Genomic DNA, 14,543 nt, shown 5'->3' with positions numbered 1-14,543 from the left:
CAACAACTTCATTACTGGACTACACTGGCTCCCCAATGTTAAAATATGGTGCCTTCATATGCACCACATTTAAGTTTAATATCATTTCTAATCTCTGTTACACAATGTACCAATATTATAATATTTTATTTTTAAAACATTTTATATAGCATAACTTTTTCCAAAAGAGATTAAAGTAACTATGTAAAGTAAATATCAAATAATTTTTGGTGGAGGCATTACTAAAACCATATCATAAAAGCAGGACAAGTGGAAGGATAAATGCTTATGAAATTATCCTTGAAATCAAAAGGGATGACTTGGGACTAAAATTTTTACCATTTCCACCCACTTTTGACCCACTTGGCTTAAGTACCTCAGAAAAAACTGTTCTTGATCCCCGTCTTTCAAGCGATAAGGTGGGGTGGACGGTCACAATCATGCCTTCTCTATGGGAGTGTCTACATTCCAGAATAGCTTTCCTTCAGAAATCTGATCTGCCCCCGTTTTCTATAATTTATTAAAAAGGGGAAATACTCGGACAGCCTTGGAGGCATTAGTTAAACCATCCGATTGAGTAATGGTGTGATTTTATTAAAATAAATAAATAAATAAATAAATAAATAAATAAATAAATAAATATTTTTTTTGCTGTGGATACTTGATTGTATTTTTAATCCATACATGAGAATTGCCAATTTATCAGTAAAGAATCATCTCTTTTGACTGCAGTGGAATACAAATTCAATAAATAAATATATGAAGAGGGGATGGTGGGAAGATGGGGAGTTAACTCACCATAGGAAACAAAACATACTGCCGGAGATCATGAGATTCAAAATGAGGGTAATCTCCAAAGCCAACTGGATGGGAAAAAGAAAGAGGAATGAGAAGTAAATTGCTTCAGCTTTTATTGCATATGAACTCTTTCCTAAAAGGTTCTTCAATGGCTTAACCTGGAGGAAGCAGGGTTATTCAATATTTAGGCTGAAATCCCTGACTATGAAGACACAAAACTGTTTGTCTCATCTAAAAAGTACAGCCATGAGATCATGGGACTTGTATTCACATTTTCTTGAAGGGGATTTAGATCTTTCAAATGGATGGGGAGGCAAAAATTTATATTTGAATTCCTTCCTTTCCCTATTTTATACTTTAACAGTGCTGGATTCTTCTTCAGAAGCAGTAGAGACATGTTTGAAATTCAGTTGTAATCCCATAACAGAAATAATTTCCACTGTATACTTGAGGAAGGATACATGCTTGAACGTTTCCAATGGTTCCAATGAAGTTTTTGATGAAAAATGGACAAAAATAAAGGTTTCACTATGTTAGTGGAAGTCTTCCCATTGATTTCACTTGCATTCAACATAGAATGACATTCCTATAAAATATTTCCTTTGCTTTATATAAGTTTTGGAATTGGAGAAAAAGAGTGAAAATATTTCTTAAAGTACATATTCCTAAAAAATATTCTTTCACATTTTTTATGAAAGATCCACTATTTATCTCTTTTTAAACATTTTCATGCTTAAGAGAGAGGGGCAAAATGCCCAGGAACTTTCTTTTTATTTTATTTGAATCAAAGTCTGCCAAAAACATTTTCAATACTGGAAATTCCCCTTATTAATTATTCCAAACAAAATATTCCTGTAAACCCATAAGGGAAAATTTAACATTATTATTTTGTTTTGTAAATATACATTTTTTAATAATCAATAAATACAAACTTGTTGAATACACTAAGGTGGTATGTATACAAACAGTAAAAATGATAGAGTACTAAAGAAAAGCTTTTAGGAATTCTGTGTATCAGCCAAGAAAAATAGCTTAGAATAAAAATATGAGCATATGGATTTATGAATGCTCATATCATTCTGATAATAAAGACATATTTCATTTCAATCCATAATCAAGGTTTTGCAAATACTACTTGAGAAAACATATACTTCATTTAATTGATACATGGAACAATGATTTCATCTGTGATAAAGCTGTAGCTAATTTTAGAGATGCAAACATCCTTTCCTATTTTATACTAAATATTCATTTATGACTTTGAGAAAATAACCCACAATGTTTAAAAGCAATGAATTCGTTTAAATTCTGGTTAGTGAGAACAAACCAGATGCAGAAATCACCTTTTCCCTAATTTATTCCCTTAACCATAATAGTTTAAACAATCTATAGCTTTCCAAGTTATATTTTTGGGTAACTTTAATTAGTCTTCCTCTAGTGTGCTAAAAGTGTGAAGGGAGCTTGCAAGCCTTAGCTTTATAAATGTGGTAGGAAACTTGTTATATTACATTTGTAAAATCCATTGCTTAAACACATTATATTTGCAGAAATTCATTGAATACATGCAAAATACACACGAAATGGTAGAAGCAGAATGGAAGATAGCATAGCTAAAGTGATACCTAACTAGCTTTCTTTTTAACTCACTGGAGTTAAAAGAGGAAAAAGACATGAACCATGAATTCAAGCCACATCCTACTTATTTTTAACCCTGATCCACTATTCTTTTTCTAGTGCAGTTCACTAATAAACTTGGATGAGTATCCGACTTATGGCATTAGAACAAAAATAATTATTTGCATGCTATGTTAGGATATTACAAGTTCTCAAACTAAAATGCATCTTAATTATGATCTTCATCCTTAGTATCTTGCAAGAATAGAATAGAATTTCCACTTCAGTAAAGAGAAAATGGCTCATTCAAATGACTCATTCATTTCAGGAATTATTGCCACTTAATGCCACTAATGTTTCCAAACTATACAGTATTAAGCTTTTAAGAATAGGCAGTTCAGTGTCAATATTCTCCCTAGAGGGTTGCCATCTCCAGTTTAACAGGAATGTATTGTTACTTAAATAAGTAGATAAGACGGGAAAGAATGGGCAGATGTACTCACTGTACCTTGAGCCGCCAATGTAGCTTGAACAGCCAATGCAGCCAACCTTATCCCTTGTTCAAAGGAAGATCGCAATCGTCCATCAATAACATCTTTCTTTACTTGAAGATAATACTGGTACCTGCAAACAAGGGACAGAACAGAATGAAACCGAGAGTATCTGAACAATTTTTGTTCTCAATAAGTTTTAAGTATTGATAGGGCTGTTCTGTTCTGTATAAGTAAAAGGAATATGGAAGGTGATACTTATGACTAAGCCAAGTAGGCATTATATTTTGTACCAAATATTTATTATTTTTTTAATGGCATATCTGCATGGCAGTATTGAAAGGGTTTGAATAATACCATCTCTTAACTTTGGAGAACATGTACCTTGATATCATCTTAGTCTTCTCTCTACTGAGGTCACTGTCAAGACAGTGCCATCAGAAATGAAAAGCAAAACTGGGCATTTTGATACCAAATTAATTGAGAAGCATCCGTTAAACATTAAAGCGATGAGCGATGTAATATCTATAAAGAGGTTAGGAAGATTGACTTGCTTATGTCCTTGGTCATAATTGAAATAAAAAGAATCAGTCTTTACAACACTGTTTGTGAATTTTGCAATTTCTGTTAATATTGTAAGGTGATCCTGTGATCTTCCACAACTGAGGTTTTATTTTGCATATGCAAAAAACAATGGAAATGTCTATAAAAAGTAAACTCTACATGCATAAAGTATGCTAATCAATTTCAATTTCTAACCAAAAGTATTACTTTTCATAAATGTCTTTTTAAATGTCCTTTTCCTATCACCTTCAATCTTAAGAATAACTTAAATTGCCTAGAAGAAACTTCCATTAAAATTAATAGGATTTATTTTTGAGTTGACATGAATAATTTATACCACTCATCAGTAACTCAATTGGTGCAATTAAAATGTTTCACTTTTTAAAGAAAAGTGTTGCCAATTAATCAGGTAATTTTTAAAATAACCCACTTTTTCAATTGGTTGAGGGACTTAGGTTTTTTTTTGCAAGCTTTTGGCTTAATCGATATAACCTGACGTTCACAACTGAAGATTCTCAAAACTTTAGTGGGACCCCAGAGCCCCTAAAACTTAATTTAATTTTAAATAATTTTTAATGTGATAAAAAAGGAGTATTATTAGAAATGTGAGAGTCAAACTTTAATTTTGTTTTTGTACTAATCAAAGCCACTTTCTAGGGTGCTATTACTTGCATATCATCCAAAGGCTCAGTTTTTTTAAAAAAAAGAATACTCTCCAATTAATTTTACTTGATTCAATTTAGATACTGCCCAACTCCAATTAATTCTGGGCAGTTCACAAATAAAAACACAAAAACAGTACAAACCAAACTCAATATTGCTCTGGACAAAATAATAATAGTAATAAAGAACTGTTATTCCTCTCTAAGAATTTTACTCTGTCAAATATTTTCAATACTGTAATTTTAGGTACTATACAGTATATTGCATTAGAAAAAGATACCATTCAGATACCAGTCAAATTAGTCTTGGTCTTGTGTGTGTGTGTGTGTGTGTGTGTGTGTGTGTGTGTGTGTGTGTGTGTGTGTATTCTGCCACAACAAAAGCACAATCCCACAAACCCTCGCCCTGGATATATACATGACTAAGGTGGACATAACAAGATAAAACACAAAGATGTATTGCAATGATCACTGGAATGTTTGACCACTTTTTTGAGAGAGTAATTTCTTATTATAAGATGAGCATAATTTGGTATCTAGAAACACTATTGAAAAACAGCTTTGCTCTCCTTGTTATAAAATCCAAAGTCATGCTATACAATCCCTGAAACAGAGGCAGGCAAGCATCGGCCACTAGACAGCACTAAAGCTCCAATAAGCCTGGCTTCTCCAGGTTGTAACAGTCACGGCATTATCACGAAGAAATGCTTCAAACCATCACCATTCACTGAAAAAGAAATCCTGGGAGCTTTCACAGAATGAGAATTTCCCAGATATTTTAAAGGCTGTTGAAGAGTATCCAAATGACAGTATGACAAATGACACAAGCCCTTGTTGGGTTTTTTTTTTTTTGGGGGGGGGGGAGGGGGAGAGAGAATGGGGCTGGGTTTAAAAATTATGTTAAGTTATAGACTGTTTTACTGTGGTTTATCAAACACCAGTGTGTGTACTAGGCCAGGGGTCAGCAACCCGCGGCTCTGGAGCCGCATGTGGCTCTTTCATCCCTCTGCTGTGGCTCCTTGCCGCTGGTCGGCTCCACAATTGATAGGGCTTTCGGTTAGGACAGGTAGAAGAAAAAGGATGCCGTGCTAGGAGGAGACTCTATGATGGGGGAACCGGACTTCCGGTCGGCTCCAAAATTGAACGGGGGGCTTCTGGTTAGGACTTTTGTGTCTCTTTGAGTGTTTAACGTTGCCAACCCCTGTACTAGGCCAAACCACAAAATCTGGCTTACAAACCTAACTGGCTGAATTATACGAGTTGGTCGTGTGTTTTTAGGGTCACGGCATCCTAGATGGAATAAGAAAAAAGAACCAATTCAAGGCAAAGCTTTGCAGTCAGCGGCGATTCAAACCCAAGTCCAGAACTCTATCTTCTCTATTTCACAAGTTACATGGAGCTTCTTTGGTTGTATTCCTTTTTTTTTTTTTTTTTTTTGTAGAATATACATGGTTTTCTTATCAATAATACGAACACAGATTGCCAGTCTCATTTCATGGGAAGCATGAAAGAGTGGAAAACAAGTCTAAACAAAGGCATAATTACAAGATGGCTATTTTCCTTCAGCAGACAACACAAGTTGTAAACTTATGCATTATCAGATGCATATCACTGTATTTACAGTCAAATGACAGGACTGTAACAAGAGAGGCAGAAGGTGGCAAACCGTTTATCTGAGGTAATTTGGTGCCTCCAAGCTGAACCAAGCCAGGATCAGAACTCCAGTGAGATTTTTCACTCCTACTCGGATAATCTTCGATTTACAACCAAATTTGTGATCACAACTTTCATTGCCAAGCGATGCAGTCATTAAGTGTATTGCACCCAATTTTATGACCTTTTTGGCAGCAATTATTGAAGCAAATAATTAAGTGTATCCAGCTTCTCGCAGTTATCTGCATACTGTACAGTAAATATAACCTGTGAACTGTTGATCAAACTCAATGGGGAAGTTGTAACTACTCCCACTATTTTTTTTGCCCGCCAGCTGTCATTCTCTGTTTAGGTAAGAAAATATCTCTGAATCATAATAATATCATGCCATCAATTCCCTCTCACTCTTACCATGGATGCCTATGGAAAGGAGCACTGCTCTGCTTACTTAACTCCTGAAAACTGTAATCTCCCTACCTGATCCATCTAGTTTCTACTGTCATTAGACACTGAAGAGAAGAGAATTAGATTTCTCATAATTCCAGAAGATCATTCCTTTTGAGCTCCAGTTTATTCAGCTTCTTATTGGCACTCCATGTCAGAGGCTGGCTTCACGCAATGCTCTGAAACACAAAGTAGCTGACCTTGTTTTGGCCCATCATCTTGAGCAAGCCTAGTTTACCATGGTTACATTTTGGTTCTATCTGTTTTGTGAACTGAGATGATTAGGTTAATTCAGTATATTATGCTTCCCTTAAACACAGGCAAGCATGTCATGCAAACCTACCCTCATCAGCATCTTCCCTTTTAAATAGATGGATGTTGCATAGTAAGTTATGATTTTTTGGTTCTGAATAAAAATCTTCTGACTGCCCAACCACGTTATTATTATTCATCTCTTCTGGCTCCCTTGCACTGAACTGCTCCTACGCACAAGAGCTTCGCCTTGTTCTCCACTTGCTTTGACTGTGAGGCCCTAGAATTCTATGGGGCAGTATATAAGTCTAAGTTGCTTGCTTTCATAGCAAGGAAAACATTTGGGGAAAAAAGTGCTTTGTAAAGCTTCTTCAAAGTTTAAGGATTCCATGCTGCCTCTTAAATCTCTAAAACTAAAAGAAAAAAAAATGCCTAAAAATATCAGACCAGCCCACTCAAGGGCTGAATTTAAGCTGCTTTTCAAAAGAGTCCTAGTACCTCCTCTATTTCAGGAGACTTTGCCAACAAAAATAGCCATTCAGACTGGGACACAAGGGAGAGAATGTTATCCAGAGGCTATTTGCCCTAAAGCCTAGTCCTCTAGCTCAGGGGCCTCCAACCTTGGCAACTTTAAACCTGGTGGACTTCAACTCTAGCTGGGGAATTCTGGGAGTTGAAGTTCACCAGGCTTAAAGTTGCCAAGGTTGGAGACCCCTGCTCTAGCTAATAAAGTTAGGGCTTCTTTTAAAAAAGTATTCATTCCCATTGGTATAACAGTGTGAATTGTACCTTCCTCTGGAATACAGTATAATTGTACCTTCCTCTGGAATAAAAAAGGCATTGATTAAAAAGTCTAAAGGTAACATGTAGAATTTTTGAAAAGCATAATAGTTTTGCAGCTAAAAGAAAGATGAGTTTCAACCCAGTCCTTCCTTCTGCCCTTGGATGCTTGAATTAATTATAGCAAATTACAAGGGAGCCCATGAACAATTTAGAAGCACACAAAGCTCCCTTTCTGAGCCACTTATAATTTAACTCAAATATCAGAGAAATACTCAGGATAATACCAGGAATGTCTATTTTAAAATAACATTTCACACTACAATTACTCTACTACTATTGATGAGAATAGCATTACTAAATATTTCTGGAATGGGCTTGTTTGACCCTTACTTCTGTCCTGTTTCTCAAAGGCATTGTGAAAGAAACCTCAACTGAAAATGAAATTGGAGGCAAGGTAGCAGCATTAAAAAAAAAAAGAGGCTCTCAGGAAATTAATCCCAAAACCCAGAAAAATACCATTAAATGGGGAAAATGAAATAAGTCAAAAGAAAAAAACTGTGTAAGACGCTTGTCCCATCTCACATAAATGAACAAGGGGGCGGATGAACAGTTTGTTCCAGACTAAATTTGCACTCAGAATAGGATTGTCTTGTTTTCTCATGCTATTCAAATTATCGCCAGTCTGCCTTTCCCCTTTTAATTTATGTCATGTAGCATGATATGCAAAATATTCACATCAATGTACAGGCATATATTTAATGTACAGATATGAAAATATCCACGGCACATACGTATTCTATCTCACTCCTAGCATAAGTATGCTACTCGATTGTTTTTTTTAGGGCTTCATATTTTATTGCTGCAACTTCAACCATTCATCTCTTGATCTGCTGATTTGTTTCCTTACATTGGTTTTTGCTTTTGCTGTATTTTATAGCAGTTATCTCTCCCCTACTGTAATGATATGTGGGAAAGACTTTGGAAGCTGGGGCAAAGAGATGCTGCCTAGAGGTCAGGCACAGCAGAGCCTGCTGCTAGATAGTGGGTGCAGCAAGAGGCTCAGAAAGTATCCTCCCCATATCGGCTGACACTTTTAGGTTGGTGACAGGTCAGTTTATGCTCGATCAGGTTAGATGTAATTGCTATATTAAATGAGTCGAAGTACTTATTATCCTACAGCTTGGCATAGTAGATTAAGGGGAAGAATCTCTCACATGATTTGAAACTTAGCTCACCATAATAGAGTTTAATTGTTCCACCAACACCAACTGAGTCATCTGAAAATATGCCTCTGCTTGCCCAGAAAGGGGCACACAACTAACTATTACAGTACAGGGGGAAAGAAGATTGAATTACACGTGGAACCAATGGGAATCAACAGTTTGAAAATTTCTCCAGTTTGAAAATTTCTCTAATATTCAGCAAGGTTAACAGTTAAGCTAGATCCTGCGTGACATTCTAAATGCATCTTGGGAGTTAGCTAGAACAAAATATTAGATCTGGGGTCCCCAAACTTGGCAACTTTAAGACTTGTGGACTTCAACTCCCAGAATTCTCCAGCGAGCATAGTTGGCTGGAGAATTCTGGAAGTTGAAGTCCACAAGTCTTAAAGTTGCCAAGTTTGAAGACCTCTGTGTTAGTCCATAGTGAGAAAGAACAGATTTCTATAATATGGTTAACCTCTATAACAGGGTTGATATTATCTATGCTGACTCTTGTTTAGTAGATAAATCTTATTTAGTGGAAATAAAGAAGCATATTATGCTTCTCCATTTTTAGTATGTCCAAAGATTCTTTTTAGGGAGGGAGTCATAGCATTTTTTCCTGTTAATTCCATCATTGCCTCTTTTATGTTTGTTTTTTGTTTTGTATTTTCACCAAGAAAGTTTCTGTAAAAAGATTTGGCACTATAAGAACAAGGTGTTGAGGGGGTTTAGTCTTGCCTTGCTCCCTTCATTCCATCCCCTGCCAGCTTTCTCTCCAGGAACAGGTGAGTTGTAAATAGTCATTTCATCCTAAGGTGTAATTTTTTTCACTTTCTCTTAAAAGCAGAAACAATCCTAGTTTGCTAGGTAAGCATGAACGGTAGTACTGATAGTTCAAAGGAAACACCAAACAAAGACGACCTGGAATCCCCATACATACTTGGAGAAGAAACATGAAAGGGGAAAGGAGCCTGAAAGGCAGAGGTTCACCCTCACTCTGCCAAAAGGCCACACCTTCACATTCTGATTAAGACAATATCACAATATTCTGTGTTGTAGGAAACTGCAGGGATACTTGATCAGCTGTCCTAAGCCTTTTTTTTAAGCAAAAAGAAAGTGGAGCAACATTTCCGTACTCATGTTAGTATTAAAATTTCTAAGCATGCTTACTTTCACTGTGTTCATGTTCCAGAATTTTATACAGATGCCCTTTAGCAAATGTTGGTCAACACTCAAAAGGGGGGTTCCTAAAACTAATATCTTTATGCCAGCAGCCCAGTTCAGGTATGTGTTTATAGCTCATTACAGCACCAACCTGTACAGAAATAGCACAGGTCTGGGCAAGTGAGTGGAATTCTTTTGTGACTTGCACATCAACAGGCTGTTAACCAAATCCCAATTTTCGAATCACCTGCATTACAGCATTGTTTTCAAATTAGAAAATGGAACGTCATATTTATGTTCAGAGATACGTTGATTGGATTGGTAGAAATAAATTATACAGGGGAATGGGCAAAAGAAGTCTTGTGCAATTAGATAATAAATTGATCACCAAATAAAAAGGTAATTTTTGAAAAGTTCAGGGAAGTCTACGAGAATGAGATGTAAGGAAATTATAGCACACTTTTTAATATTTAGCCTTCTTTGCAATTTAAACATAGGATGATTGCTTCTTGAACTCTTGGGATCTATTCTAATTCCTTGGCATAGATCAAAAATATAAATAGAGTATATAGCACAACACAATTCCATAAGTTTGTAACTCAATACATAGATGTTACAAATTAAACAATGAGGCTTCCACTTTTATAGAACTCAGATAACATGGAAATATCTGTCATGGAATGAAACTGATAATTCATATTATATGGTACTCATATAATTTAGATGAGTGCCATATAAATGGCAAAGCACTGGAAGTCATGGGACTTGGGAATGTACGTAACCTTCTAGCATAGGAGGTCATACTTTGCAATCTTATGCATATTTACTCAGAAGTAAATATGTAAAATTACAGCTTTCAAGGAAGAAACTCTAAATCAGTGTTTTTTCAAACTTGGCAACTTTAAGATATCTTGACTTCAATTTCCAGAATTCTGAGAGTTGAAGTTCATTCATCTTAAAGTTGCCAAGTTTGAAAAAATGCTACTGTAAATAAACCAACCTGCTTTAAACATTTTAATTTCACCACAAAGTATTTTGCTTGCCTCTAAGTATTTTGCTTACCTTTATTTTACACAAGAGTGCTATATCACTACTTTTAAGTTCCAGTAGAAACTATGAACATTTCATAAATCCCCTTAAGCTGTAATTTTTAGAGTTTGTTAGTTTACAGTTCATTTTATTCTCCAGACATCTTAAGTTGAACAGAAAATGTGTCTTTTGTTTCATTTGTGACAGAAAAATAAAATATTAATGTTAAATTCTGCACACATTTTGGAGAAGAATACGAGAGCAAATCTTTTAAAAAATGGCAAGTTAGGTTTACCTTTGAGCAAGTTCATGCTTAAAACTAACATATAAACATATGCATATATTTTGATCTATCAATAGTATAAAGCAGTCCCCCAAAGGAATTCAATCAGATGATAAGCACTGATTTCATTTAGGATGCTTCTAAAACCAAATGTTAAGAGCTATTGATTAAGTCATAAAGAAACTGCACTGATTTAATTAATTGTATGCATGTATTTATACTCATTTGTCTGCTGTCTATTTGCCAGACTCTTAAATAGGAGAATGTGCTAGCTAAGCTACAACAAGCCAAGCTGCATCCATTCAGTCCAAAACTTTTACTTTTTTTTTTTTTTAATTTGATTTATATGCCGCCCTTCTCCGGAGACTCAGGGCGGCTTACAATGCATTAAGCAATAGCCTTCATACTTTTGTATATTTATACAAAATATAACTTTATATAACTTTAAAGTTAGCCAAACAGAAAACAGAGAAAAAATAAAATTGGAAATGTCCTTTTGGCAATATATAGTAGAAATCTGAGGCCAGAATAAATAAGCAACCAAACTTGTAGTCTCTGGTTATTAGACTGTTGAATTAGGACAGGACAGATACAAGTTCAAGTCTATACTTTGCCATGGAGTTCACTGGGTGATCCTGGGACTGTCAATGTCTCTCAGAACCTACTAATCTACCTTACAAGTACGTAGTTGTGGTAGCAAATTGGAAGATGGAATATTATGCAAATTTTGAAGCAGAATATATATTTCATGAATGAAAGGATAAAATCTTAGAATAGAAAAAAAAGACTTCCAAGCCCTGGTCCTCTCACTAGCTACTGCATCTTTATGCAGGCCCTCTAAACGGAAAGCACTGAAATTTAGATGACAAATTCTTGGGAATTTCTGTAAACCATTCAGGGATCTAGATCGACTCCTTGGTCCATCTAAACAGGTTACTGAATACTTCATTGAAGGAATGTATTTAAAGGAACTCTTGCTTGACCTGACTCTTGCTTGAGATAATCTTAATACTCTCTGGTCCTTCATACCTATTATCTTTCCACCATATCCACTGCTATTTAGTCCATGGTTTCTGGCTACTTCCATAGATTTCTTGCCTATGAAACTTTAGTGTCCAAGAGTCACAATTTCAACCATTTCTATATTTCTTGCTCCCAACCCATCCCCAATCCCAGACTCCCACCTAACTTCCTTCATCTGCCAAGTCCAAAAAGCTGTGGCTTTTCTGTGTTATTTGTTGTCTCCAAAACCATGAGATCTTTCTATCCATCATCATTTGTTTCCCCTTCTGCTTCTTCTATGTGACACTTTCACATGAAACCACAGAATATGCAACTATTGATCAGGACTTTGAATTCAATGCCTGCACACCTCACACTTTCTGACCCTCCCATTTTAGTATGCTTTGACATTCAGGGAGTTTAAGTTACACATCTGATATATAGGACTGATATAAATCAAATCCCACAAATCTATGAATGGCATATGCAATTGTAAAATGCATTATAAATGCAGTTAATACAATGAAATTAGGCTGGCTTATGTATCTAGTGACTTGGATGATTCATAAGAAAATCAAAACTCCAAGATAAACATATATTAAATATTATAAATTTTCTATAGACACATATGAAAAATAATTCCCTGCTTTTTGTAGATGTACAGCTGAAAGGTTTCCAACATCCTGCCTATACCTCTGCAACTTTCATTACAAAGGCATGTTCCTCCAAGTCTGACAACCTAATAAAGAATTAATGGCATTTTAAAGTTTCTGGCATAAATAACTCTTTTTTTCAATAATCAACAATGAGAACAAGCTCTCCATTCACTGGAGGAAATCAGCAGGGAGAAAAAGTTACAATCCTCAGCGATTTATTTTATGAACATAGAATTGTGGCCTTGAAGGCGTTGTCACTCTGAAGGTCACGAGATAAATTTCTGACTCTGTAAAAGAATTCAAAATAATGAAAAGAAGCTAAAAGCATGGAATTAACTCCAGCACATGAACAGCACTCCCCGAAACACCACCCACTACAAATAAACCACCTGCCCTATATAGACTTTCATTGCACCCGCATGTGGAAAAATCTTTCAAGCATCCCATTGACACTGTATTATAGTTCCCTTCTAAAAGCAAAGCAGCCATGCTGTTTAGATTTCACATTGCTCCAAGGCTACCTTAACATTTGAGTGGCACTTCCAGTATTTGAAGGAGCTTTCTGCACATGTGCTATGCCGGTATCTCTTCAATCTATTGCAAAAGCTGGTTGAAGTTGTAAGGTATCTCTCTGTGGCACATCATGTTGTCTTCTTTACCCCAGGAAGGTGCACATCTCCTTCATGCTATAACTATCTCACCTCACCTAAAGGAAAAAGCAGCCACTCATAAGTCTACTCATAAGATAGGGAGACTGCTAGGCCTCAGCCTGATCAAGCTTCCCATCTTCTATGGTGCTATGTCCATTCCTGGGACTCACAAATGACACCTGCTTCCTTCACTTTCAGCCTTGGCTGCTGTTCTGACCCAGGCTTCCTGAGACAGTAAAAAGCACACGATTAGTCCCAAAAACTCTTTTTATTTCAACGGCTGTGAATTCTGTTCATTCACAGCCCGTAATGAGTCACAAATAGTTTATAAAGAGTCCGACAGAAGTCTGCCACAGTCCTTCGGGATAAGGCTGATAAGCACCCACTTTTATCTACCTTGACCTAATTGGCAATTAGCTTTGCAAGGCCACAGAGAGCACAGAGTCAAAACGGAGCTTCAGAATTTAAACCGACCAGAACGAACAAAGTTGCTTCCTGCAAAGATTCACGTGCCTTTGCTCCTCATTTATGTCTTATGGGAGGGGGCAATCATTTCCAAGCCCTACTCCCGAGTCATCCCTTTTGTCTTAACTGTTCTTGCCTTTTGGCAGCTCTGCACATGCGCGCAATGGGAACAGGCTCCCCCTGTTCCTCTGCCTCGCTGATGTCCGATTCTGGAGGCTCCGGAGGCAGCACCTAACTCCCAGATGGCCCTGGCTCCATCTCTGCCTCCGATGCAAAGCCCTCGTCTGAGCCTTCCAGGACTGGCCCATGTTCCTCCACAACCTTCTCACTGTCTGACTCTGCTGCCACCTCTGCAGGCCGCCAGCAGACCACAACAGTTGCAAGGCTTGATTAGTGATAGTTGACTTTGTGATGTTATAGCAAATATTTCTATTGAGCAAATCTTCCTAGGAACCAGACAGAGGAGACTGCCATAGATATCTCACATCTAGACCCCTCACCTAGTAAGTGTTCTGAATTCTAATATCCATTCCCTGAACACAGTTCAGGACAGAGACATCTGGGCTGTTCTAGACCTTCTATATTATTCGTATGTTATATTACAGTTTAGTGCTTCCCATAGGCTTCTCATTTGAACTAGAGCCCAGTTTAAACTAGTGGTGCTTATGTTTGGAGTGCTCTGCTCACAACCCCACTGGTAACTGCCAGCTCTTATTTCTCCCTACAATCTTATTTGCTCTTACATTCTTTTGAGCAGGACTCCAGGTATATTTCATATTGAGCAGGTATATTATCGAGGATTTAAAAATATTCTGAAATCAGCTATTCCGCGCCCCCCCCACACACTTC

General features: G+C 36.6%; 1 protein-coding gene across 5 annotated transcripts in view; it reads right to left on the bottom strand.

Moving 5' to 3' along the window:
• Positions 1-14,543, bottom strand: part of PTPN14 (protein tyrosine phosphatase non-receptor type 14) — a 131,840-nt gene that overhangs the window by 38,243 nt on the left and 79,054 nt on the right. For all 5 annotated transcript variants that reach the window (XM_034427811.3, XM_087883187.1, XM_034427810.3 and 2 more), the window contains exons 4-5: positions 2,900-3,015; positions 778-842 (exon numbers count right to left, since the gene is read on the bottom strand). In XM_034427811.3, coding sequence (XP_034283702.2) covers positions 778-842; positions 2,900-3,015 — 181 coding nt within the window. The remainder of the gene's footprint in view (positions 1-777; positions 843-2,899; positions 3,016-14,543) is intronic.

This window comes from Pantherophis guttatus, chromosome 1, assembly GCF_059756535.1.
Source record: "Pantherophis guttatus breed Tessera chromosome 1, ASM5975653v1, whole genome shotgun sequence".
Lineage (NCBI taxonomy): Eukaryota > Metazoa > Chordata > Lepidosauria > Squamata > Colubridae > Pantherophis > Pantherophis guttatus.
Note: the sequence above shows the minus strand (reverse complement) of the source record. Positions and strands in the feature narration are given on the sequence as shown.